This window comes from Notolepis coatsorum (genome assembly GCF_963971535.1).
Source record: "Notolepis coatsorum genome assembly, chromosome: 1".
In the NCBI taxonomy this organism is placed as follows: domain Eukaryota; kingdom Metazoa; phylum Chordata; class Actinopteri; order Aulopiformes; family Paralepididae; genus Notolepis; species Notolepis coatsorum.
In genome coordinates, this window is record NC_140165.1 from 96559601 (window position 1) to 96585191 (window position 25591).

Consider the following 25591-nt stretch of genomic DNA (forward strand, 5'->3'; position numbering starts at 1 on the left):
TTTTGGCAGTACAAATTCAAATCCACCCAAAAAAACATTATTCAGATTATGGTCAAATAGTATTTGCAAATAATTCTTGCCATTTGTTTTAATCTTATTAGAGCCAGATGGCCACAAATGACAATACAACCAGTCCCAGGAAGTTTAGACTATTTAAAAGTACATTTTGTATACTTCTCTTTGATTTGGCAACATAACTGACACTATTATCTGAAATGCCCTGATGCAGCAAACCCCAACCATCCAGTACTCCTAGTAGGTTAAAACGCTGAGAAATATTTACTAAAACTATTTGGCCCAGTTTCACATGTGTTATTCCTACAATCCTCATTATAAGTTTTGTGAGAGACTTGATCGTGTTCACAAACAGCCGATTTTGTAACTGAGAAGTCTATGATCATGCAAATAACAAATATGAATTCAAATTCCAGGATGGATTTCCCCTCTAAAAGGTCAAGCTAAAAGACAAAACAAAACAAAAACGAAACACTACATGATAAATATAACACAGGGGAAAAAATACTAAAATGCTAATTGAAGCGTTATAGATAAATCGTCAGCATACGACAGAAGCCTCACATCTTGGAAAAGTCATCTTTCCACTAATTAAGAAAAACAATTCAGTCATTGGTACACGTGTATCTTCAACATTTTACAATGTGCATGGTTCCAACACCATGTCATATTTAACAGACAGTGTCAGCTGTTATTTTCTGTAAAAATACTGTAAATGTCTTTTTTTATAATTCTTTTTACTATAGTCCACTGTGTTGGTTGGTTGGTTGGTTGGTTGGTTGGTCCACAAACATGTCCCCACCCTCTAGCAACCACACTTTTCATCCTAGGAGGCAAGTGTTTGTGTGAGTGTGTGTGTGTGTGTGTGTGTGTGTGTGTGTGTGTGTGTGTGTGTGTGTGTGTGTGTGTGTGTGTGTGTGTGTGTGTGTGTGTGTGTGTGAGAGTGAGTGTGTGTGTGTGTGTGTGTGTGTGTGTGTGTGTGTGTGTGTATTTATCAGTTTCAGTCTTTTGTGGGTTTATAGGAGCTCTCTGTAGAGTTGTGCAGTAGATTGATTTAATTTCAGTTTTTTATATTGATTGTGAACTAATGCTTTAATGTGTATTTGAGGGGCTCTTTGTAGAGTTTGGCTTGTAAAGGCTTGTTAAACCTCAGTCTCTCTCTCTCTCTCTTTCTCTCTGATGCCTCACTGCGGTCGAGCGGGACGGTTGAAGAAAGGTTCCGTCTCGCCGGGGTCGATGTCTGAGCCCCCCCCACCCACTCCGCCTCCTGACAGTCCCAACATTTTGAACCCTGAACTTTGACCCCTCTGAACGGCCACCAGCACCCCGATGATCAGCCAGAAGAAGAAGTTCACCCACACCGCCGTCTGAGAGTGAGAGAGAGAAAGGGAGAGAGAGAAAGAGAGAGAAGTTCAATATGTTTATCACAGATATGGATTCATACAAGTATGCAAAAACAATAGTCAAAATATAATCAAAGTGAATAAGTACAGTAAATAGTGGGATGAAGAGGTAAAATATTACAGGGTGGTGTAACAAACAAAGAAACACTGGCTGTACATTTAGGAACATACATGTAACATTTATCATCCCATGACATTAACATGCTACTAAATGTTTCCCACTACAACATTCTTTGGAGTATGTTCTGGATGTACCGGAGGAATAACTCGCTGGTCGATAGTTGATAGTTACACATTTATTAGGATAAAACACAGGAGATTGGCTTCAGAAGACCAGACCGGAAGTCCTGGCCTGCTGTAGGACCCCGGAAGTGACTCAGAGAATAATGTTGTACGTCAATATTTATACACGACCAACGGGGTGTGGTCAGGTGGGAAGGAGATAGGAGGGAGGAGGGTGAGACATGGGGGCGGGGGGTCAAAGGGAGGGGCTGGAGAAAGGTGAAGGAGGGAGGAGGGTGAGACATGGGGGCGGGGGGTCAAAGGGAGGGGCTGGAGAAAGGTGAAGGAGGGAGGAGGGTGAGACATGGGGGCGGGGGGTCAAAGGGAGGGGCTGGAGAAAGGTGAAGGAGGGAGGAGGTTGGGACATGGGGGCGGGGGGTCAAAGGGAGGGGCTGGAGAAAGGTGAAGGAGGGAGGAGGGTGGGACATGGGGGCGGGGGGTCAAAGGGAGGGGCTGGAGAAAGGTGAAGGAGGGAGGAGGGTGAGACATGGGGGCGGGGGGTCAAAGGGAGGGGCTGGAGAAAGGTGAAGGAGGGAGGAGGGTGAGACATGGGGGCGGGGGGTCAAAGGGAGGGGCTGGAGAAAGGTGAAGGAGGGAGGAGGGTGAGACATGGGGGCGGGGGGTCAAAGGGAGGGGCTGGAGAAAGGTGAAGGAGGGAGGAGGGTGAGACATGGGGGCGGGGGGTCAAAGGGAGGGGCTGGAGAAAGGTGAAGGAGGGAGGAGGGTGAGACATGGGGGCGGGGGGTCAAAGGGAGGGGCTGGAGAAAGGTGAAAGGTAGACAGGATGTTGTATTGGAGGGGGAAGGCCAGATAGATGCTTATGTCCTTGTCTCTTATATTTCAACATTCGTTCTATGGAAACTAACAAACCTTTAACCCCTTTGCGTGAGAAGGTGTTCACTATTGAATATTACATACGAGATATATGCAGAAATACACTAGATGTATGAAAGACAATATAGAATATATACAATATATCAGATCGTCCAGATCGCAAGAATTAAAGCAAATGCAATCAACCCCCCGCAATATTTAAACATTCAAATGGTCAAGTTGCTCGCAATTTTCTGGTTCTGGTTCTCTGGTCCCCCCCCCCCTTCCCCACACCTACTATTGTTCTCCAATACCCACGTCCTGTCTTTCCCCCGTCTCTCTTGATCAATCCCTTCGTCCCCTGATCAATCAGTCTCCCACCTAAAACCCCCACCTTCCCTAACACTCCCCCCCCTTTCCGGTATAACCTGATCACCTGGTCACCTGACTCCACCCCTGTCCTGTCCTGTTCTGTATAAATATATCTATGTATTCTGTGATTCTAGGGGCTCGTTACAGACCCCCTCGTTGGGTCTTCTCAAGCCAATTCTCCTCCTATTTTGACCTAATGAATTGTACCAACCAACCAACTATGTTATTAGTTGAATTATTTCCACCACACCTTGCAATTTTCCCACAGACTCTCCCGCATTAAGACACTGAACACGTTTGATTAGATTACATTCAAATGTATTGTCATCATACAGCACGAGTACAGTACAACAAAAGGACGTTTGGCATCCAACCAGAGTGCAAATGTAACAGCAAAGTGCAATAGTAATATACAATGTACAGGTGATTAAACTGGGTATAAAATATATAAATTAGTACTACTGAGTGTAGTGCTAATCAGATGTCTGTACAGAGTTGTAGTATTAATATGTACAGTGATACAGGTATAAAGACGCACCAGCAGAGTAACTCCGTGCTCCTGTTCTCACGGTAGGCGAATTGATGACTGTCCAGTGTGGGTGAGAGGCCAGTGAGGGCAAATAGTCACAAAATAACAAAATCCTGGCGGGTGTGACATATCAACACATCTTCCTACGTGGAGGACAAACAGGCCTTCTAAACATTCAGCAGTCAAACGCCTCTATTGACCATATTTCCCAACCTGAGCACAACACAAGAGCAAGATGGCTACCATCAAAGATTTAAGATTTGTTTATTAAGGACAATGCAAATGAATGAACATCATTTACACGTGTATGCATAACATCACAGCATGATAAGGACGTAAATATGCCGGGAATAGCACAGGGCTAATTTCCACCCGTATCTATGGTCTGTGGTCAATTGTCCGCTTGGTTCACTTTTGAGATAAAGCTGCTCACCCTCCTTTAATCCCACGCTGCACTCCTGCACTGTTTCTAAGTGCAAATAAATGTCTAACTTCAAAGCTCGTGGCGCTCCAGTAGCACACCATATAGCGCGCTGGGTCGCAAAGCGGTCGTCCCGGGTTCGCTTCCCACACGCACCCGGTGACCATTTGCCGCATGTCTTCCCCTCTTCTCCTCCCGTTCTCCCCCTCCTCTATCGGTCCTGCGTGACCAGGTAAAAAGCTGTAAAAATGCTAAAAGATAATCTTTACTTCAAAGCTTGTATACACTGACCTCAGCTTTATGTAGGCTGGTGTAGAACTGGGCTCCATTAAACGGACTGACCCATGTCCTCGACTGGGCCTCCTCACACCTGGAGAGAGAGAGAGAGAGAGAGGGAGAGAGAGGGAGAGAGAGAGGGGGGGGGGGGGGCAGACGGAGAGGCAAAAAAGGGGAAGAAAGAGAAAGGAGTGAGACAGGGTGATAGGGAAATAGAGAAAGGAGAAACAGATGGAGAGACAAAAAAAGAGTAAAGAGAGAGAAACATTTGTAAAAAGCCTGTATAGCATGGAGGAAAGCCCTTACTGTGTTAGTTTATATGATATTAGAGATGGAGGAAATACCTTACTGTGTTAGTTTATATGGTATTAGAGATGGAGGAAATACCTTACTGTGTTAGTTTATATGATATTAGAGATGGAGGAAAGCCCTTACTGTGTTAGTTTATATGATATTAGAGATGGAGGAAAGCCCTTACTGTGTTAGTTTATATGGTATTAGAGATGGAGGAAAGCCCTTACTGTGTTAGTTTATATGATATTAGAGATGGAGGAAAGCCCTTACTGTGTTAGTTTATATGATATTAGAGATGGAGGAAAGCCCTTACTGTGCCCTTACTGTGTTAGTTTATATGATATTAGAGATGGAGGAAATACCTTACTGTGTTAGTTTATATGATATTAGAGATGGAGGAAAGCCCTTACTGTGTTAGTTCATATGATATTAGAGATGGAGGAAAGCGTTGCATTTCTGACTTGTGTGCATGTCTGTGCGCCTGTGAATGTATGTGTGTGTTTGTGAATGTGTGCACTGTATATATGTACCTGTGGATGTCCGTGAATGCATGTGTCCATAGATGCGTAAGTGCGTTCTTGAATGTATTTGTGTGCGTGTGTGTGTGCGTGTGTGTCTCACCTGGTGATATTGGGAACAAAGTGCTCTACGGATCTGCAGAGCGAGTCGCGTCCGATCTTCAACACACACCCCGAGATGAGCAGGAAGAACAGGAAGACCACACACACAACCAGAGTCAGGTCCAGCAACAAGCGCTCCCTGTAGACACATACACACAACCAGAGTCAGGTCCAGCAACAAGCGCTCCCTGTAGACACACACACACAACCAGAGTCAGGTCCAGCAACAAGCGCTCCCTGTAGACACACACACACAACCAGAGTCAGGTCCAGCAACAAGCGCTCCCTGTAGACACACACATACAACCAGAGTCAGGTCCAGCAACAAGCGCTCCCTGTAGACACACACACACACACACACACACACACACACACACACACACACACACACACACACACACACACACACACACACACACACACACACACACACACACACACACACACACACACACACACACACACACACACACACACACACACACACACACACACACACACAACCAGAGTCAGGTCCAGCAACAAGCGCTCCCTGTAGACACACACACACACACACACACACACACACACACACACACACACACACACACACACACACACACACACACACACACACACACACACACACACACACACACACACACACACACACACACACACACACACACACACACACACACACACCACAGTCAGGTCCAGCAACAAGCGCTCCCTGTAGGTACACACACATTGTTTTTGTTTCAGTCAGTTTCCAGAGTGGGTTTGCTAGTTTCAGTTTAGTTTCTATTGTTTACAATTTTTTTGTTTTGTTTTAGTTTATGTTAGTTTCATTAACACATTGAGTGCCACGCCCCTTCCGGGAAGTTACCACTTCCGTGCCGCCCATTAACCCCATGTAAACGTAGTTGTAGTTTGTAGAACTAAACCTATATTTTATAGTATCGCTATGGGTCTAATAACGCCCTTGAGTCTCATTGAGCTACTTCTGGTCAACGTGCAAAAAACTGATTATTTTTTCATCCGTACATTTCCGTTTTGATACCGTTTTGAATATGAACATAGTCCGGCCGCTTCTGAGCAATTCAAGGGAAAATACACGAAAACAGTGTTTTTGTGTAATTCAATAAACACATTTTTCGCCTGATTATTGTTAGGGTTTGAAACCGACCTCAAACGCACGGCACAGACAGGTAGTTCAGAGTTAGCCAAATACTAGGGCGTATTTATTTTCAGAGTCAAAAAGGAGCAAGTAACAATCTTGAAACAAAGGGAGACTGCCTTCAGCAGAGTTATCTGCGGCTCTGCAGATTCTCTTGGTGTTCGAGGTGGGGAAACGGTGTTGACGCTGAAGCGGCTCTGCAGATACTCCCAGCTTCAACTCGAGGTGGAAAAGAGAGAGAGAGAGAGAGATCAATAACAGTCCACATCACACAGAGGCAGTGCGGTCTCCTCCTCCCTTAGCTGAGTCCAGAACAAACAAAACGATATCTTCAGTGTTCACCACAACACACAATTTAGCTGAGGGTCAGTGCAAAAACAAAAACGATAATCTTCAGTGTCTCTTCTAAACACACACCCCAGCTGAGTCCAGTGCAAGCAAAATGATAATCTTCAGTGTCTCCTTTAACACACAACTTAGCTGAGTCAAGTGTAAGCAAAAATAGAACTCTTCAGTGTTCTTCAAAACACACAAAACAGAATAGTCCAAAAAGGGGTTTGGTTCAAACTCACCAAAGCGCAAGAGTAAAGCGGGTAAACGAGGCGCAGCTCAAAACGTGGGGACAAGGTCATCACCAGCGGCAATCCACAGATGTCCTGGAGGGAGAGTAGACGAGGCACAGCAACGGGGAACAACAGGCAGAAACAGAAGTATTCAAAATGACCCGACATCGATTGAAGGGAAGTCCCAGTATAAAAAGCCTCTGGGGCGCTAATCAAAAACTATGACAGGTGCGTGCTGGAATTGATACTTGCTCCAAAAGCGTGTGGCGGGGAATGCACCAATCAACACAGTACCTTAAAGGAGCGGAGCGTGTGGCGGGGAATGCACCAATCAACACAGTACCTTAAAGGAGCGGAGCGTGTGGCGGGGAATGAACCAATCCTCACAGTATCGGATCTTCCTGAAATCATCACTATTATCCTTTGTGGTGCACGCATGCAATGTGGTTTAGACCGGCGCCCCTCCCCCCTCCTGCATCCCAACGGCACAACAGCCAGACACATAAACACATAGCTTCAATCGCAGTAGAAATAAATATCAGATCAACGCAAGCTTTTGTCCTTACCTGGTCTCTGAAGTAATAAAAAAAAATCCAATAATCTCATCGCCATTCCAGCATTGCTCTTCAACGGGCGGGCGGGGTCAGTTGTCCAAGCCATCCCTATAAGCGTGTATTTTGCCGGAGTGTTTAGGACCCGCCCCCACGCCGCAGCTCGGTATAGAAAATAAACGAACCTGTTTCTAACCGGCTGCATTACTGGCCGAAGGCGTTAGAGGGCGGTATAATACCATCTGCCAGCTTAGACACACTCAGAACAGTATGCACAAGGTGCCCCGCTGAATTATGAATGGATATAGATAATAAAAGAAATACCGTGACAGAAACGTAGATCTACGTTTCCGGCACTCAACGATCGGACGACAGAACCGTAGATCTACGTGAACGGCACTGAAAGTGTTAATAGTTTCAGTTCGTTTTTGTAATAATAATATGGGAGTATTTGTCTTTGTATATTTGTATATCACTTCAACTTCAACTTCAACTTCAAATTACTTTATTTTCCTTTCGGAACTTCATTTGTGCAGTTGTTGAAAGACAAACATACAGTCACAATACATAGACACTCACCACTATATATATAAAAAAAGTTAAAACTACAATAAAAAGACCAATATATAAAAAAAAACACCAACTACATTAAAACTACAGTACTTAAAGCATGATATATTAAAAACCATGTGGAGCAGTTCTGTATGTATATAAATAATAAATAATAGTAGTACAGGTACATAATATGTCCATCAGGTGGAGTCTATTTTAAGTAGTCCAAAGTCCTTGGGGGGGGGGCGGGGGGGGGGGCAGTCCGGCCTCCACCAGACCTAGGTGTTCAGCAGTCTGATGGAGGTTGGCACGAAGCTACCTAAGCCCCTTTTGTTCAGTGATGAGGCTCTGTATCGATGTATTTGTATACATCATATGTATATACTCTGTCAGGATCTATGGGTAACAGTACTGTATATTTGCATATCATATGTCACAAATGTAACAGTACTATATACCTGTATGTCATGTATGTCCCTATGCCATAAATGTCATGTCATGTATGTTGTGTATGTCATAAATGTCACTATGAATTGAAAATGGGGGACCCTGATGTAAACAAGACAAAAGTCTTTCTCTGGTCTGCATCCCCTTAACAATTGTGTGTATTGAGCCGTACTGTATTGTACCCATTCTGCAATCTGTTAAATAAAGTTTTCATTCATTCAGGGGAGGATTCAGGAAGTTCAGAAGGTATTGTGTAACACATCACTCTGTGAAGGCAGCAGACTCACAGTCATGTAGACGTCCCAGAACACCAACGCCTCCTCACGCTGTGTCTGACCAAATGTGCAAAGACCTAAACTAAAGACATTTTCTCTATATTTTATTTTGATTTGTGTTTGTTTTATATTAAGTACACAATATAGTTTCAGTTAGTTTTACAAAATCTAGTTTCTATTTGTATTTCAGTTGACTAAAATGTTTTTTTCACACCTAATTTTAGTTTTTAGTCTAGTTTTATTTGCATATAATAACCTTGACACACACACACACACACATGAGAGCAAGACCGAAATCATAATTTTTGGCGATACCTCTCCAGCAGTGGAGGTTTCTCTATGACAACACGTGAAACACAAATTCACTCATAATTCATAATTATTATTAATTTACATATACCTATATATATATAAAAAAAAAAATATATATATATATATTTTTTTTTTTATTATTATTATTATTATTTTTTTTTTATTATAAATGTTTTCCTCTGTAAAAAAATGCCAGTGCATTTTTTTTTCTTTAAAAAAATTGCCAAAATTGACAGCTCTGAGCAGGCCTGCACTGCAGTATTGCCTGCAGTAATTATTCGTGAAGAAAACTTCACAGGTGTGACCCTTTGTTAAATAAATAATATATAACAGCGAATCAAAATAGGCTATTAACTTCATCTAAGCACGGTCTGTGCAGTTAAACTCTTGCCATTGAATGGAGGATTGATTGATTGACAGCCCTTGACATCCAATATTACACAGAGGTTGAATGATTGACAACCTTCAAAATCCAATCAGAGACTGTCTGCAAGTGGTGCCTGGAAGTCTGCAGCTGGACTGGCGTCAGTGTTCTACTATAGTCAACGTTGTGTTGCATCATCTGTTTGCCTGAAGAAGAACATTAATTTGCCTAATATAATCATTCATATTTTAAGATCTTTATTCACTTGTTCACTTATTGTTGTGCACTGCATCGTTTACTTGGATGATATATATATTTTTTTTTTAAATCTCAGTTGAAGACTAGTGTAGTTCTAACTAACTTCCTTGTTGTTGTAGCTGGCTAATATAGGAAATTATTTTTGCAAAGAATTATGGATGCTCCTCCAAACATCGTAGATCGGATCATACAGGAATCTTTTCACACATTCTCCTATGAAGAAAAGCTAAGAGTAAAAGCAGACGGGAGACCAAAACCTAAGATCAACTTGAGTCAACAACTTGCGTCGGGCAAACAACGCCGTTTTCAACCAGCTAAGTATGATAAAGTGTTGTGGTTAACTGGGAGCATGCAAACAAACCGCCCATATTGTTGGCCGTGCATTATGTTTAAGTCTCCTGCTGGAATAGGGTGTTCAAAGTTTGCAAGAGAAGGATTTGCGGATATACTGAATTTCGACAGGTCTGTAAGGATTCATGAGAAATCTAATGATCACGTCAGCGCTGAAGTACAATTAAGTCTGTTGGGAACAGTCAGAATTGATACTCTGCTTGATGAAGGAAAGCGTCTCCAGTTGACAAAGCATAACGACACGGTCTGTAAAAACCGCGACATTATGAAAAGATTGATTGATTCTGTGTCATTATTGGGTCGTCAGGAACAAGCATTTAGGGGGCACGATGAGACGTTAACGTCTGATAATAAGGGTAACTACAGAGAGATGATAGAACTACTGTCCCGTTATGATGATGTTTTAGCTGCGCATTTGAAATCGGCCACTGTATTTTCTGGGTTGTCTAAGACCATACAAAATGACTTGATTGAAGCTATAGCTGCAACTGTTCAAGATGAGATCAAAAGTGAGATTGCAGCTGCGCCGTTTTTTGCGTGGCATTGATGAAGATGATATCAATAACAACAATGCCTCTCCATGGCCCTATCTGGAATGAATGAATGGAAAAGATGACGTTGTGGGATGTATGCAGCAGGCACGGCTCATCTAAGGTAAGGGACAATAATAATGTTGTTGAAACTGCCGCTGTGCAGTTGTAACGTTATGCAAGTCTTGTGAATGTCTAAACAAACGGCATTGTTTGATTGATTGATTGAAAACTTTATTAATGACGCAATGAAGCATATAGCACTAGTTAGAGGGGACATTCGGATTCCTCTCGGATTCATTCATTGAGCAGAACTGCATTTTGCTCAGCTACAGAAACGTTGAGGAGACAATACCCACAGGACTTGGAGGAGAACTTTGTTTTCACTGTCTGTCTATTGTCTACACATTCTGCCGTGAATTGAATTGAATTGAATTGTAAAACTTTATTAACAGATTGCAGAATGGGTACAGTACAGTACAGCTCAATACATACAATTGTTAAGGGGATGCAGACCAGAGAAAGACTTTCGTCTTGTTTACATCAGGGTCCCCCATTTTCAATTCATCATAACATATATGACATACATGACATACAGATAGACAGTACTGCTACATCTATACATTTATGACATGTACCAGACTTGCAAATACAGTACTGTTTGTGATATAAAAATAGTCCAGAAAACGGAGTATATACATTTGACGTAGAAACTGTACATTGGAGGAGGTTGGGTAGGGGGGGGACGGGACTGTACATTGGAGGTGGGGGTGGGGGACATACACTGTACAACTGTACATAAAAAACTGTACATTGGAATATTGACAACCATACTTGGTCATTTACTGTACATTGAGGGGGTTGTGTTAGGACATTTACAGGGGCCAGTCATAGCATACTGTGTTATTTTTTGATGGGCCCGAGCCATACTGTACATGGTCTGCTTGGTTTGATCAGGGGCCGCCGAGCCACTGTATACTGTACATGGTCTGCTTGGTTTGATCGGGCCGCCGAGCCACTGTATACTGTACATGGTCTGCTTGGTTTGATCGGGCCGCCGAGCCACTGTATACTGTACATGGTCTGTTTGGTTTGATCGGGCCGCCGAGCCACTGTATACTGTACATGGTCTGCTTGGTTTGATCAGGGGCTGCCGAGCCACTGTATACTGTACATGGTCTGCTTGGTTTGATCGGGCCGCCGAGCCACTGTATACTGTACATGGTCTGCTTGGTTTGATCGGGCCGCCGAGCCACTGTATACTGTACATGGTCTGCTTGGTTTGATCAGGGGCCGCCGAGCCACTGTATACTGTACGTCCCCAAAATGAATGGAAGCGAATGAGGAGCCTGACACCTGGGAGGAATGGGGGTGTTGCAGCGTTGGGGATGTTTAAAAAATATAATTTAATATATAATATAATAATTTGTGCTTCACCTAAAAATTTGGTCAGCAGCCTCCAGTCCCGTTTGCCAACGCTCCTCTGGGCTCTAACATCCGGTCCTCCGTTAGAAACCTCGGAGTGATCTTTGATAGTGCCTTTAAATTGACTAAACCGGTCAGTTCAGTGGTTAGGAACAGCTTTTTCCATCTTAGAACCCTAGCGAAGACCAAGGCGGCCTACCTCTCCCAGTGCGACCTGGAGAGAGTGATCCACACCTTCATCAGAACTTGGCTGGATTACTGCAATGCTCTCTATACTGGCATTGATCAGGCATCACTCCGCCGCCTACAGCTCATCCAAAATGCAGCTGCCCGACACCTCACCAGCACTAAAAAGCGTGAGCACATCACCCCAGTCCTGGCCTCACTCCACTGGCTCCCCGTCCATCACTGCATTGATTTTAAACTACTTTTAACTGTTTTTAAATCCCTAAATGGCCTGGCCCCACAGTACCTGACCGAGCTCCTGTGTCTCCACACCCCATCCAGAGCCCTAAGGTCAGCCAACCAACTGCTGCTACATGTGCCCAGGTCTAGTCTAAAAACCAGAGGGGACAGAGCCTTTTCCATAGCCGCCCTTAAACTGTGGAATAGCCTCCCCTTCCACATCAGGGCCCTGTTTCTTGTACCTGGTTCAACTAAGTCGATCAAGATGTCATTATCCAGCTTCAGTTAACCCGATGTTCGAAGCCGGGATTTTCCTGTTCCTCGAAGGTGGATTCAGTCTCGTTAACTCAAGCCAGACTTGCGACTCAGGCTAAATGCGCGCGGCCGCTTCAGGCGAAAAGCCAGCACGTATCGATGGCAGAGATCCTGATTCTCTAACGGCATTGATTGATTAATTGATTTAAAACTTTATTGACAGATTGCAATACGGCTCAATCGCCTCGCCGACAAGTTAAATGCGTTATCTATAGGCTAATTTTAAGTCCCTCATTACCTCAATCAATCAGATTATATTTCTTTAAACTTGCCTGCTGGATTGAATAATCAAATGAGATCTTGCTAGCGAAAATAATTAGTTAAACTTATACAGAATTACGATACGGCTCTCTTACCCATTGATTGATGTATAGTCGATCTTTAACTTATCTCCAATGTGGTCTAACGGGTTGTTGTTTTGACTATCACGCAGACGACCGGGGTTCGAGACCCTAGTCTTTTCCTTCTTTTTGCAATATAGGAATAATTCAATTTGGTGCACGTTGAGAGCTATATAAAGAATGACATCCTCAATGCATGTAGATTTATAATATTTTAACTTAAAACCAGGCTACTTTGGCATATAATCATTAATATTATATTCAAAAAAATCATATTGGAAACACCGGGTTTTGAACCCCGGTCGCTGGGTTGGCAGGCTTGAGCACTACCGCTGCACCACTGTGCCAGATGGGATAAATTCATTGTTTATACATTAATGAACGAGAGACCCGTGTTTAGAATATCCTTTGTTTTGAATGAAGTTTATCTCTTTATCCTCATTCATTAATGTGACGTCAACGGCTCATTCAATTTCTCAAATCCGTCAAACAGCGCATCTCATCAGACATCTTAATCCCAGTTACAATTAAAATAACCACATAATGTGTACATCGCACGAGCGAGCGCCACGGTATATATAACGTGCATTATTTAGGACAAAGTGAATTTAGTATCAGCATTTTGGGTCTATCTTACATTTCAAAAGCCCCCTCTGGAAGAATGGAGCACAAAAACGTAATTCAGAATGGTATAATGCAGATCGTAGACTGTGGGAATAGTTTCAGGAAACGGGCTGTCACTTCTTTGCGGGGGCGTGGCGATGGTTCAGGCTAACTTGAACTTAAACTCTGCTTTCGACCAGGCTCAAACTTTTGGATCTGTTGTCATGGTGATTTGGAAAATCCACGTACGGGGAACCGGAAAGTCCGGCTAACTCAGTTATCCAGTTAAAGTTATCCGGCTAACTCAGTTATCCAGGTACAAGGAACGGGGCCCAGGTCAGCCCAGACCCTCGAAGTCCCGGGTAAAGACTCATCTATTCTCCCTGGGCTTTGACCAGAGCTGAGCCTACCTCCTAGGTCGTTACTTTTAGTCCTTTTATGCCTTATTTTTGTATTCTACTGCACTTTTCTTTCTTTTATTCTTATTTTATTTTGTATTTCTATCTGAACCCCTGCACTTATTTGTATTTGCACTTTTTGCATGTATTGTATATGTATTTTTTGCTCTATGCTTTTATCAGTGAAGCACTTTGGTACAGTCACAACAATTGTAAATGTGCTATATAGATAAAGTTGATTATGATTATGATTAAGGGGTGTAAAGTACTTGAGTAATTGTACTTCGTTACAATACTTAAGTACTGTTTTTGTGGATTTGTACTTTACTCAAGTATTATTATTAGGTTTGTATACTTGTACTTTTACTCAATTACATTTCAGAGAAAAAATACATACTTTTTACTCCTTACATTTAAAATGCAGACCTACAAAGTACAAATCTCTATTAATTAGTATATTTGTTTCTCTGGCCGAACTAATGTTAACGTTATTAATCCTGCGGCCGCTCTTTATTTAAAAACAGCCAATCAAATCCCCATCAATGGAAAATGAACCCGCCCATACCCATGCTGATTGGTCCTTGTGCAAGACTAGAAAGCGGGGATCTTTCAGATTAAACACCTGCTATCAAAATAATAGACAGTCAGAAAAAAGTTTTTACTTTTACTTTTTAGTACTTAAGGCGAGACACTGCAGGTGAATAGTCAAATACACTTTTTTTGTTGATTTTGAGATTTTGTTATATTTTGCTTCCTAAACATGTCTTCTATGAAACTAGTGACAATAAAACGTCAATAACACATATTTAGTTGTTTATTTTACATCATTTTGCCTTATTGCATCCATAAATGTGCACATATTTAATGGAGAAGTGCCTCATTTGCATATATAAACATAAATTTCAGAAAACATGCAATATATTTTTTCTTAGTTTATATGTACATAACAAATTGGGAAAGTTTCATAGTGATATCTATTCAAATATGTTTTGCCTATTAGGGGGTACTACACTGTACTACACTGTTTGTAGCCTGTGTGTAGTTCTGTTCAGTTCAATAACATCATTATTATTATTATTCAGTTATCAGGCATGTGTTTAGGTTGTCTATTACTAATGGTTTGATTAGGTATTGTGTTTGTAAATATCTGTTTAAAAAAAAAGTATGGCATTTTACAATACAGAACTTTGAAGGCGTTTTCCCAAAAATGAGTTTTAAGAGTTTTTCCTCATACTCTGAGCCAGAAATCTCCACTTCAGTAGCACTCACATACACCAAAACTTCCAGTTCTATTCATATCTATGTTCTGAAGGTATTTACAGAAGGGTTTGTTGATATCGCATTCATACCCTGATTTATATCACATTTTATTCCTAAAAACATGGCGAAATATGGAATTTTACCATAAAAATGGACTGAATGGAGTATTTTCTGATTTATGGAGTGATAAAAAGAGATATCCAAAATCCCCTCTGTAATAACCTTTGGCTCTAATATGTCAACAAAATGAAACTATAATTTTGAAAATGGCTTTATCCAATGTTCAGATTTCTGTCCTTGAATTATATGCAAATTAGTGCATATTTAAGTAGATCATGCCTCATTTGCATATTTAAACATACAATTTCAGAAAACTTGTAATACAAAAAAGTCTTGTCTTAATATAAGTAATCAACTGGGGAAGTTTCATTGTGATATCTATTAGTAGAAAATGTTACCCTATTCACCTGCAGTGTCTCCCCTTAAGTACATTTAAAAGAAGAAACTTTTTTACTTTTACTCCAGTGTGTTTTTAGCCAGATACTCTGACTTTTACTTGAGTACGATTTTGAGACGGTACCCATACTTTCACTTAAGTATAATTTCTGGGTACTTTTTACACACGTGTATGCACATACACACTCACCTGCGGAGTTCTCCATCAATACAGCAGGTGTATAACCAGTACAGAGAGAGAGAGAAGCAGACCACGGCCACCAGGACGGAGATGGCCGACACAAAGTAACACAGCGACGGGGAGCTGGAGGAATGGGCCCCGATGGTGTTGGCCGTCTCGTTATAATCCACTGTCCCATAGAGCATACACAGGCCTCCAAGGTTACCCTGAGAGGAGGGTGGGGAGGGAGAGGGAGATGGAGAGGGAGATGGAGAGAGAGATAGGGGGGGGGGGGAGAGGAAGGGAGGGAGCAAAGGGTGGAGAAAAGAAGAGAAAGTTATTATATAGTCACTGTCAAGCATACAGAGGCCTCTAAGAGAGACAGCAAGAAGGAGGGAGAGAGAGAGAGAGAGGGAGAATGAGAGAGGGAAGCAGAATAAAGAGAGAGGGGGGGATGGAGTGTGTGAGAGAGGAGAGAGACAGAGAAAAAGAGAGATAGGGATGGAGAGTGGAAGAGAAAGAGGGGGGGAGAGAGGGAGAATGAGAGAGAGAGAGGGAAGGAGAGTAAGAGAGAGAGGGGGAGGGAGGGTGTGTGAGAGGGACAGAGAGAGAGAGAGATATGGATGGAGAGAGAAAGAGGGAGGGAGAGTGTGAGAGAAGAAGAGCAAGGGATGGAGAAAGAGAGAACATTGTTATTTAGTTGTCTGTTTAATTAAAATGATAAATAACTTGGCTGCACTGGCTTTTGTTGTTGTTGAATCAACTAAATTGAAGTGATGTAAATTTGACATTTGAGATTCACTTTCTCCAATTTAGTTCATTCAACTAAAAACAAGACACTATAGCGCTTTTAAACCGCCCGGGCTCCGGTTCAAGCTCCAGCTCCGTTCTGAACCCTCTGAACCTTGGTGCTCTCTGGCGAACCACCCCGCGTTTACACCCATTTAAGCAGAACCAACATTCCACCGTCTCCGTCATCAACGGGGGCGTTACTCAGGTAAAAATAATGCGTGGAGAGCGAGCCTCAGCGCGAGAGCGCACACACAAAAGCACACACGCACACACACACTGTATACGTTTGAAATGAATCGTTCCAGCAAAGTATGCTTCTATTATTAATTACTTGTTTTAACACTTTGATCGCCATGGGTTAAATTCATAATTTACCATCCCTCGCCAGCTCTATTTGTCTATGGAGAAGTTCCCCTTCTTTGCAGGGCTATAACTTTTTAAATTCTATTGCTACATTGCCATTATTATGGCCCATTCAATGTCCTATATGTGTTGTTCAGGGTGTAGCAACGTTAAACTTTTTCATTCACATATTCATACTAAAATATGGTCTAAACTCTAAAGTATAAGTATGTTTTTATCGTTTTCTGCAGCTTTCTTCAGAACGTGATTTATAGCCCTAAATGGATTATATTGATGATCAAATACAGTTTGGTAGGAATCTGTGCGAGATGAAAAGTTTCAACTGGACGTGGTTCTAGACGTTTCTACGCATCATCTGATGATGACCGGATGGGCGGGGGATCGTTTATAATTCCGTGGGCAGCGTTAGATGATTCATCCAGAGTGGGTCATATGTTCATCAGATCAGTTAGTATAGAATACGTTAGAATATAACGCTGAATCTTACCGTGGCTTCCTCGCGCCGCTGGCAGATGAGCGTCGAACAGATTTTTTTCTATTATGGGATGTAGAAATGCCCGATCCATTTCCAGGTTGTATAATAGTATATACGTCCAAATAACGTTGTTTATTGAGTTAGGGCGAGCGATCTATTATCCAGTGTTTCAAGATGGAGTCGCGGGAGCTATAGAGAGTGGCCGGACCACATTTGGATGAGTACTACCGGTTCAAAGGTTAATATCCGGTTGGCGATCTGCCGATCGGCCACCAGATGGCGCTCTTGAACCGCTAGAGAGTTGAGAGGAGATCAGCACTGTGTCTCAGGGCTCCGGAAAGGAAATATGATTTCGATGACAGATTTTTGAAATATTGACATCAAAGACGAGTTACGGCGTCTTCGGCAGAATGAGCATGGCTCTGAATGACGTGAAAACTCGTTCCCGGCGATCATAGTGTTAAAGGGGACCTGCATTGCTATTCCTAGCACTATTTGGGCAACTTTACACAATTCCTGTGAGTCTATTGAAGACATCTGTACGTTTGATTTTTTTAAATGCATTGTTTTATATTTCTAATCAAGTACTCAAAACCATAATTTTTCAGCCTCAGGATTTCAGGCTGTTATGGCCTGGCTCCGCCCATAAGCACTTTGAGTGACAGTCAGCCCACACAGTCTGTGACTGGTAGACAGAGAGAGATAGAGAGAGAGAGAGAGAGAGAGGGGGGGTGGGAGAGAAAGAGAGAGAGAGAGAGAGAGAGAGAGAGAGAGAGAGAGAGAGAGAGAGAGGGAGAGAGAGAGAGAGAGAGAGAGGATTCACTTCCTTGTGTGCGTCCAGCAGACCAGGGGCTGTTGCAGTGGAAAAAGACAGGCCGTTATTGATAAGGCCCCCCCCCCTACCCTCTCTCCCTCCCTCCCTCCCTCTCTCTTCCTTTCTTCTTTTTTTCTTTCTTTCACTCTCTCCCTCTGTATCATTCTGCTCTCCACAGGGTGGTGTTTCTGTGCGGGTCCCCTTCTCTCTCTCTCCCTCTCCCGTTCGGGGGGTGTGCCGCGCTGCAGCTTGTGCAGTATCCAAGAGATTCGAGTCAGGCAGGGCACTAACCAGTTGAGCTAAACAAGCTGTCAAGAATTTCTACTGACTAATCCATCATTTACACTTTTCAAGTGCCAATTGCGCTTGTCGTCCAGTATTGGCATTAATAAATCAGATATCATGCTATTATGTCATGTTCTACAGTAGGACTTACTACTATATGATACCCATTAAAACAAGTCATTCGAATAATAGAAGCATACTTTGCTGGAACGATTAATTTCAAACGTATACAGCGTGTGTGTGCGTGTGTGCTTTTGTGTGTGCGCTCTCGCGCTGACTCGTTAAGCCTTTCCCTACGCATATTCCTTTCTGGAGCATTTCTTTATCCACTCTGGTTGGATGGTGTATTGTACTCGCAAATCGCTTCCTGTTGAATGAATCGGTTGAGTGCAATGCCGACTCTCTACTTTCCCCGTCTTCACAGCCTAGAATATGACACGCCCACTGATCATGTCACGGTTCGCGAGGAAAAACCAACTATTTTCCGGTGCCAGCTGAGCACCGATTTATCACGTTCTGAACCAATTAATCCCGGTCTGAACGCGCCAGCCGGTGCGAGATTACGTTCGGGAACCGGCTCCAGCACGGAGCCTGGCCGGTGTAAAAGGGCACAGTGCCATAGATGTGAAGTGCATGTCCTGTGAGCTGCCACTAGGGGGCATAGCGGCTAACCAAGAGTGAAAAGGCCAATACAGCACTGCTAGTTGAATTTTTATTTGTATAACTTGTTATATGACAACTGACAACTTTTACAGTGTAGTTGACCATTGCGTACACAAGCCATTGTGACTGTCCTGGTAGACAGAGGAGGGAGGGATGGAGAGAGAGAGAGAGAGAGGGGGGGGGGGGGGTGTTAGCAGTCTGCTTTTTTTTTTTTTTAACTTTATTTTTTAGCGTTTATCGCTTTTCTGGTCAAGCATGACCGACAGTTGTAGGGTGAAACGGGAGAGAGAGCAGGGGGAGACATTCGGCAAATGACGGCGAGTCCGGGAATCGAACTCGGAGTCAACCAGATCCGTGACGCAGCGCGGTAACATGGTGTGCTACTGGAGCACCCCAGCAGTCTGCTTTCTAATCACAGTCTCCTACAGTTTGCACATCTACCATTTTGCCAAAAGACCAGGAGGGAGGGAGGGAGAAGAGAGGGGGAAAACAGAGGGAGTAGAAACAAAAGGGAAAACAAGTGTTTTAAACGTTGAATGAATGAATTGTAGTCAATCATCCCGTTCACTGGGGGAGTAAACCTTTTAATACCAAGGGCCAAGCTCTGAGGCTTAACATGGGTGGTGATCTGAAAAAAATGCTCTTGGACATTAATTATCTAGACATGTACACAGAAAGAGATGGGCGTCTTAATTAACCCTTTCACTACCACACTACAGAAGGTTAACCTTTCACTACCACACTACAGATGGTTAACCTTTTGTAGTGTGGTTGTGAAAGGGTTAACCCTTTGTCGTGTGGCAGGCAGTGAAAGGGTTAACCTTCTGTATTGTCACAGTGAAATGGTTAACCCTTTGGTAGTGTGGTTGTGAAAGGGTTAACCCTTTGTCGTGTGGCAGGCAGTGAAAGGGTTAACCTTCTGTCACACTAGATTTCACTGGTCACTGGGTCATGTGACTAAGTTGCCCCCTACCTGCCTGAGCTGCTGCGCTAAAACAGTTCTCTATGGAAAAACCATGACAAACGAAAACGGCTGGATATCATTTTGCCAAATCAGCACGGTTGTGAGTATGTCGTATTGTACTTGCTGAAATATATGTAATCTTGCTATTAGTTATTTGATGGGGGATGGAAACGGATAAGCCTTGCTTTGTCCATCTCCTTTTCAAACAGTATACCGTTTCTGGTTGTTGTTTTTTTTGGGGGGGGGGGGGGGGTTCCTCTTTCATAAATTTTTTCAAATGTTATTTTGCCAGACAATTGAAAATGTAGCCAAACTAATACTGTGGTTTGAAATAAAACTATTGAATCTTGAATCTTGAGTCTTTCACCTTTTACATAATCTAGCTTTGGCATGGATTGATTGTTTAGATCGCTAGCATGGCTAACAAATGCACATAATATTGTAGTCTGCCCCGTTGTTCTGACCAGGATTACGTTCCTTTTGCCCCCTTGATGTGTGCGCACACTGAGTCTGGCGTATACAGCAAACAGGTCTATATGGAGGGAGCCTCAGGAGAACACGTCTCCCGTGAGAGGTCTATAGAATATCTCTCATAGCTTTCATCAACAGTTCTCTGGAATCCTTTGGAAGGAGGGCCAAAAAGAGTGCTGCGCCAGGCAGCCTCGGTCCATCCTTTTGCCAGCCGTGATGATGTACAAGCACACACAAGCCAGCTTGTTTTGGTGTTGGTTTTTTTTTTGGTACCTTGCTCAAGGGCACTTCAACGGTAGCTGTCGCTAGTTCACTTCCCTCTCTTAGATTGCCCTATCAGCAAGGGGATCAAACCAGCAACCTTTTGGCTGCAAGCCCATCTCTGTCACCTCTGGGTCAGCTGCCCGTGAGAAGGAGAGAGAGAGGAAATGTGCTGCTTAGTGGCTTAATAATAATCCACAGATTAATTAGATATTAGCAGTCTGATACAGCATTTGTTACAGGACAGGAGATTAAAACCAGACACCAAATGCTGGTAAACTTCGGCCTGAAACAAACAAACAAACAAACAAAGGCAGGCAGCCATACAGACAGAAAGAACCCAGTAAGCACTAGACCACTTGGGGGTGGGGGCATGGGGTTCGCTGGTTTCCTCGTGGTGGCAAGGTCGCCGGGGCTGGGGGAGATGGCATCCCTGTCGCTGTGCATGGCGGTGTGAGCGGCACGCGGACTGATTGTGTTTTTCTTCGGTCATGACGTGCTTTATCAGGGGGGGTGTCTTGGATGGGGATGTAGTGGGGATTGATGTGTGGGGTGTTTGGGGGACTAACTGTCCCGGGGGGGGGGGGGGGGGGGGGGGGGTCACATGCCTTCAAGCAACACTGTACTTATTGTACTTATTTTATGCCTATTCTCATGTCTGCACGTTCTATGTTGCACTACTTTTATACCTATTATTATGTCTGCATTTTATACATTGTTTTTATTCTGACTGTATGCTGATTTTATGCCTATGTTCATTTTATGCTAGTTGCTGTGGGGCACTTTAGGCTGCGGTCCATTTGTGAAGGGTGCTATAGATAGAGTTGTTATTATTTATTATTATTATAAAAAATGTATGCATTGAAATGTCTGTAAGTTTCGACGACATCGAAAATGAGGGTGACCTCAATTGTCCTTTTCAACAATAAATAAAGGTTTGAATGAATAACGTTGAGGCTATGTTGTTGCCCTTATATAGCCCAGAATATGTCTGGCTAAATATAGACCAAGCAGTTTAATTCATTATTACATATTTATAATATCAACACAAATAACTGTAAATGTGTAAGATGCACAACTGAAGTCTGTATATTGTCCCACTGAGCAATCGTTCGTCTATTAATAATAATAATAATAATAGATCACATTTATATAGCGCCTTTCATAGAACCCAAGGTCGCTTCACAATCAGGACAAAAAATAGGGCTAGGGAAATAGGGGGAACAAAGGGGATGAGGGAAGGTAAGGGATAATGGATAATGGACCTAATCTAATCTAAACTAACTGATGGGGAAAAGCCTTGGTGAAGAGGTGTGTTTTTAGAGCAGATTTGAAGGTGTCCAGGGTTGGGGCGTTGCGGATTTCGGGGGGGGAGAGAGTTCCAGAGGGTAGGGGACGCCACGCTGAAGGCTCTGTCCCCAAAAGTCCGTAACCTGGTGCGAGGGATGGAGAGGAAACCTAGATCAGAGGATTGTAGGTTCCGGGATGGAATGTGCTGGTGTAGGAGATCAGACAGGTATTGGGGGGCGAGGGCATGGAGGGATTTGTAGGTGAGGAGCAGGAGTTTGAAGGTGATGCGGAACTTGACTGGGAGCCAGTGGAGGTGGATGAGGGTGGGGGTGATGTGCTGCCAGGGCTTGGTGTGAGTGAGAACCCTGGCAGCTGAGTTCTGAACATACTGGAGCCTGTCCAGGGCTTTGCTGGGTACCCCGAACAGGACTCCGTTACAGTAGTCCAACCGGGAGGTGATGAATGAGTGGATCAGGGTCTCAGCTAGGGCTGGGCGATATAACGATAACGATAAATATCGCGATATATTTTAATAATCGATATCGAATATCTAAATTTAAAAAAAAATCGAAAACGTTTTTTTTTTTTTTTTTTTTTACCTGCAACAGGGCCGTTTTAAAACCAGAGACAGTGGACAGACCTGTCTTTCTTGCCTGCAACTTAAAGTAATGGCTTTGCTTGTCCAAATGACAATACTGACCAAATTCAGATTTATTTTTCTCTTGTCCATTTATTTTGTTTGCTTTCTAATTTAAAATACATTTTGAAACCGTCTGTACACAGTAGGCTATGTGTGCTAGCAGAACTAGACTCCAGTCACGAGTCACGGTGCACATGTGTGTGTGGTTTGTCCACCAAAAAAGCGCCAAAAGATCGAAAATAAACTAGCAGAGCCAGAACTGTTCAACTCCTCTGGAGCCACAGCCAGCAGAGAAGCCGGTTTACTTTAGCTTTTAAACCAGCTGCAGCCTGAGAACTGGAGTGTGAGGGGATGTAACACTAAAGATGGCGGCAATGACAAAGAATTGCTGCAAAATAAACATACATATGTTGTTAAAAAAAAAAAAAAAAAAAAGTATACTTATAACAATTCGATAATTATCGATATCGAGAAATAAAATAAATGTATCATATCGTTATCGTGATATGATTTTTTTCCATATCGCCCAGCCCTAGTCTCAGCCACAGAGTCTGAGAGTGAGGGTCGGAGACGGGAGATGTTTTTGAGGTGGTAGAAGGCAGACTTGGTGACGGATTTGATGTGGGAGTGAAATGAAAGTGTAGAGTCAAGGGTGACGCCCAGGTTACGGACTTCGAGAGACGGGGAGATGGAACAGCCGTCAACGTGGAGGAGGAGATCTCCAACCTTCCCGAGCAGTGCCTTGGGGGCCACAACCATGAGCTCTGTCTTTTTGCTGTTCAGTTTCAGTAATTTGGTTGACATCCAGGTTTTTATGGTGTGGAGGCAGTTGACTACAGACTGTGGGGGGAGCTGGGAGGATGGTGAGGTGCTGATATAGAGCTGAGTATGAATGAATGAATGAAAACTTTATTTAACAGATTGCAGAATGGGTACAATACAGTACGGCTCAATACACACAATTGTTAAGGGGATGCAGACCTGAGAAAGACGTTTGTCTTGTTTACATCAGGGTCCCCCATCAGCATAACAATGAAAGATGAGTCCGTAGTGACGTATAGTCTGACCGAGGCGGAGCATGTAAATGGTGAATAGTAGGGGACCCAGCACGGAGCCTTGGGGGACACCGTGGTTGACTGGGGCCGGGGGGGATGATGAGCCGTTGACGCTGACAAACTGAGATCTATTTGTGAGATATGAATGAAACCAAGACAGAGCTGTACCGGTGATGCCAAGGTTGTCGGAGAGGCATTTGAGGAGGACTGAGTGGGATATTGTATCGAACGCCGCGGAGAGGTCGAGAAGGATGAGGAGGCTGATGTGTCTGGAGTCTGCAGCAAGGAGGTCATTAGTGATCTTGATGAGGGCAGTCTCTGTGCTGTGATGTGCTCGGTAGGCTGACTGAAGGGGTTCGTAGAGCTCATGGTTGGACAGACAACTAAAGGACGTCTATACAGTAGATACTGTATACGATACAGTACATACTGTAGCCGTCTATACAGTACATACTGTAGCCGTCTATACAGTACATACTGTAGCCGTCTAGACTAAAATCAGGCAAAATTATGTATAAAAGTGAAGATTTTGCTGATGTCTAGATAACGCCTAGCCGTTGTTTCAACATCATTTCAACAGCTATATGTTACTTTGAATATATGTCTAAATGACATTTAGTCAACGGTTAATATAGATAGATATAGACGTCTACTAAACTTTAACTTTCAAACAAAATTGAACCCGATCAGCCTAGATGTCTACTAGACGCTGTTTAAATGCCGGTCTCAATTTCAAAACATGAGACATCTATCTCGTCAAAATGTATCTACTAATCAACCAGAGCAAACGTGATTAAAGACCAGGGATGTGCACAGGTACGGGATATTGTTGCCCGTTTACTCTGATTGGCTGAGTTGCCCGTCTGGAGAGCCTTTTTTTTTTATTATAATTTATTTTACATAAAAGATTTACAAGCAGCAAATACAGGGAGGGGCAAGAAGACGCATCGACACTGCCACACCCCCTGGTGCCCCTATGGTTGACAAACGTCACGCTAAAGTGCCCTTTTGAGTGGCGAAAATGAGAGGACGTGCCCCATTGGTGACCTTCCAATAGTCTAAACACAGTTGAAAAACGTCATGCTAAAGTGCCCTTTTGCGTGGCGAAGATATTTTACGTATATACTTTTATATATATATATAGGGGGGGGGGGGGCTTTTTCCAAGTTAGAGCAATAGCCCCTCCAAATGTCTGTGCACGTCCCTGTTAAAGACAACCCATTTAAATAAAAAAATATGTATTTGACAGCAGCAAAACTATTTTCATTACGCCGGCCCTCAAGGACTGTGTTTTCACACAAATGCAGTCTGCGACAGGAAATAAACTCATTTAGAATGTTTATGTTTACCTGCTGCTTTCACTGCTAATAGGAGGAAGAGGGGGTGGAATGTTTAGGAAAGGAGACGAGACATTTAGAGAGAGAGAGAGAGAGAGAGAGAGAGAGAGAGAGAGAGAGAGAGAGAGAGAGAGAGAGAGAGAGAGAGAGGTGGTTGTTTTAATAACTATAGGGCCCTAGAACATTGTCACAATGTTGGAATTTAAATTCAATAATAAAATTGGAGAAAGGCAGAGAACACACACACACACACATACAGCGCTACCGCTCATCTGACTTCAATAACAGGCTTGGCCATAATTGGACACGAGGGCCTCGGGTCACATGATAAGAAGGGTATCAGCGCGAGGTGCCGGTTCCACATTATGCGCGTGGTTCTGAAAACACACACACACATACACTCACGCACGCGCCATTTTCACACGCCTATA

General features: G+C 43.2%; 1 protein-coding gene across 1 annotated transcript in view; it reads right to left on the reverse strand.

Moving 5' to 3' along the window:
* Positions 1–1199: 1199 nt before the first annotated feature.
* Positions 1200–25591, reverse strand: part of tmem179ba (transmembrane protein 179Ba) — a gene marked incomplete at both ends in the record, with an annotated part of 26166 nt that continues 1774 nt past the window's right edge. The window contains 4 exons of the mRNA XM_084333346.1: positions 1200–1382; positions 4127–4205; positions 5027–5164; positions 15781–15977. Of these exons, the coding sequence (XP_084189472.1) occupies positions 1200–1382; positions 4127–4205; positions 5027–5164; positions 15781–15977 (597 nt within the window). The remainder of the gene's footprint in view (positions 1383–4126; positions 4206–5026; positions 5165–15780; positions 15978–25591) is intronic.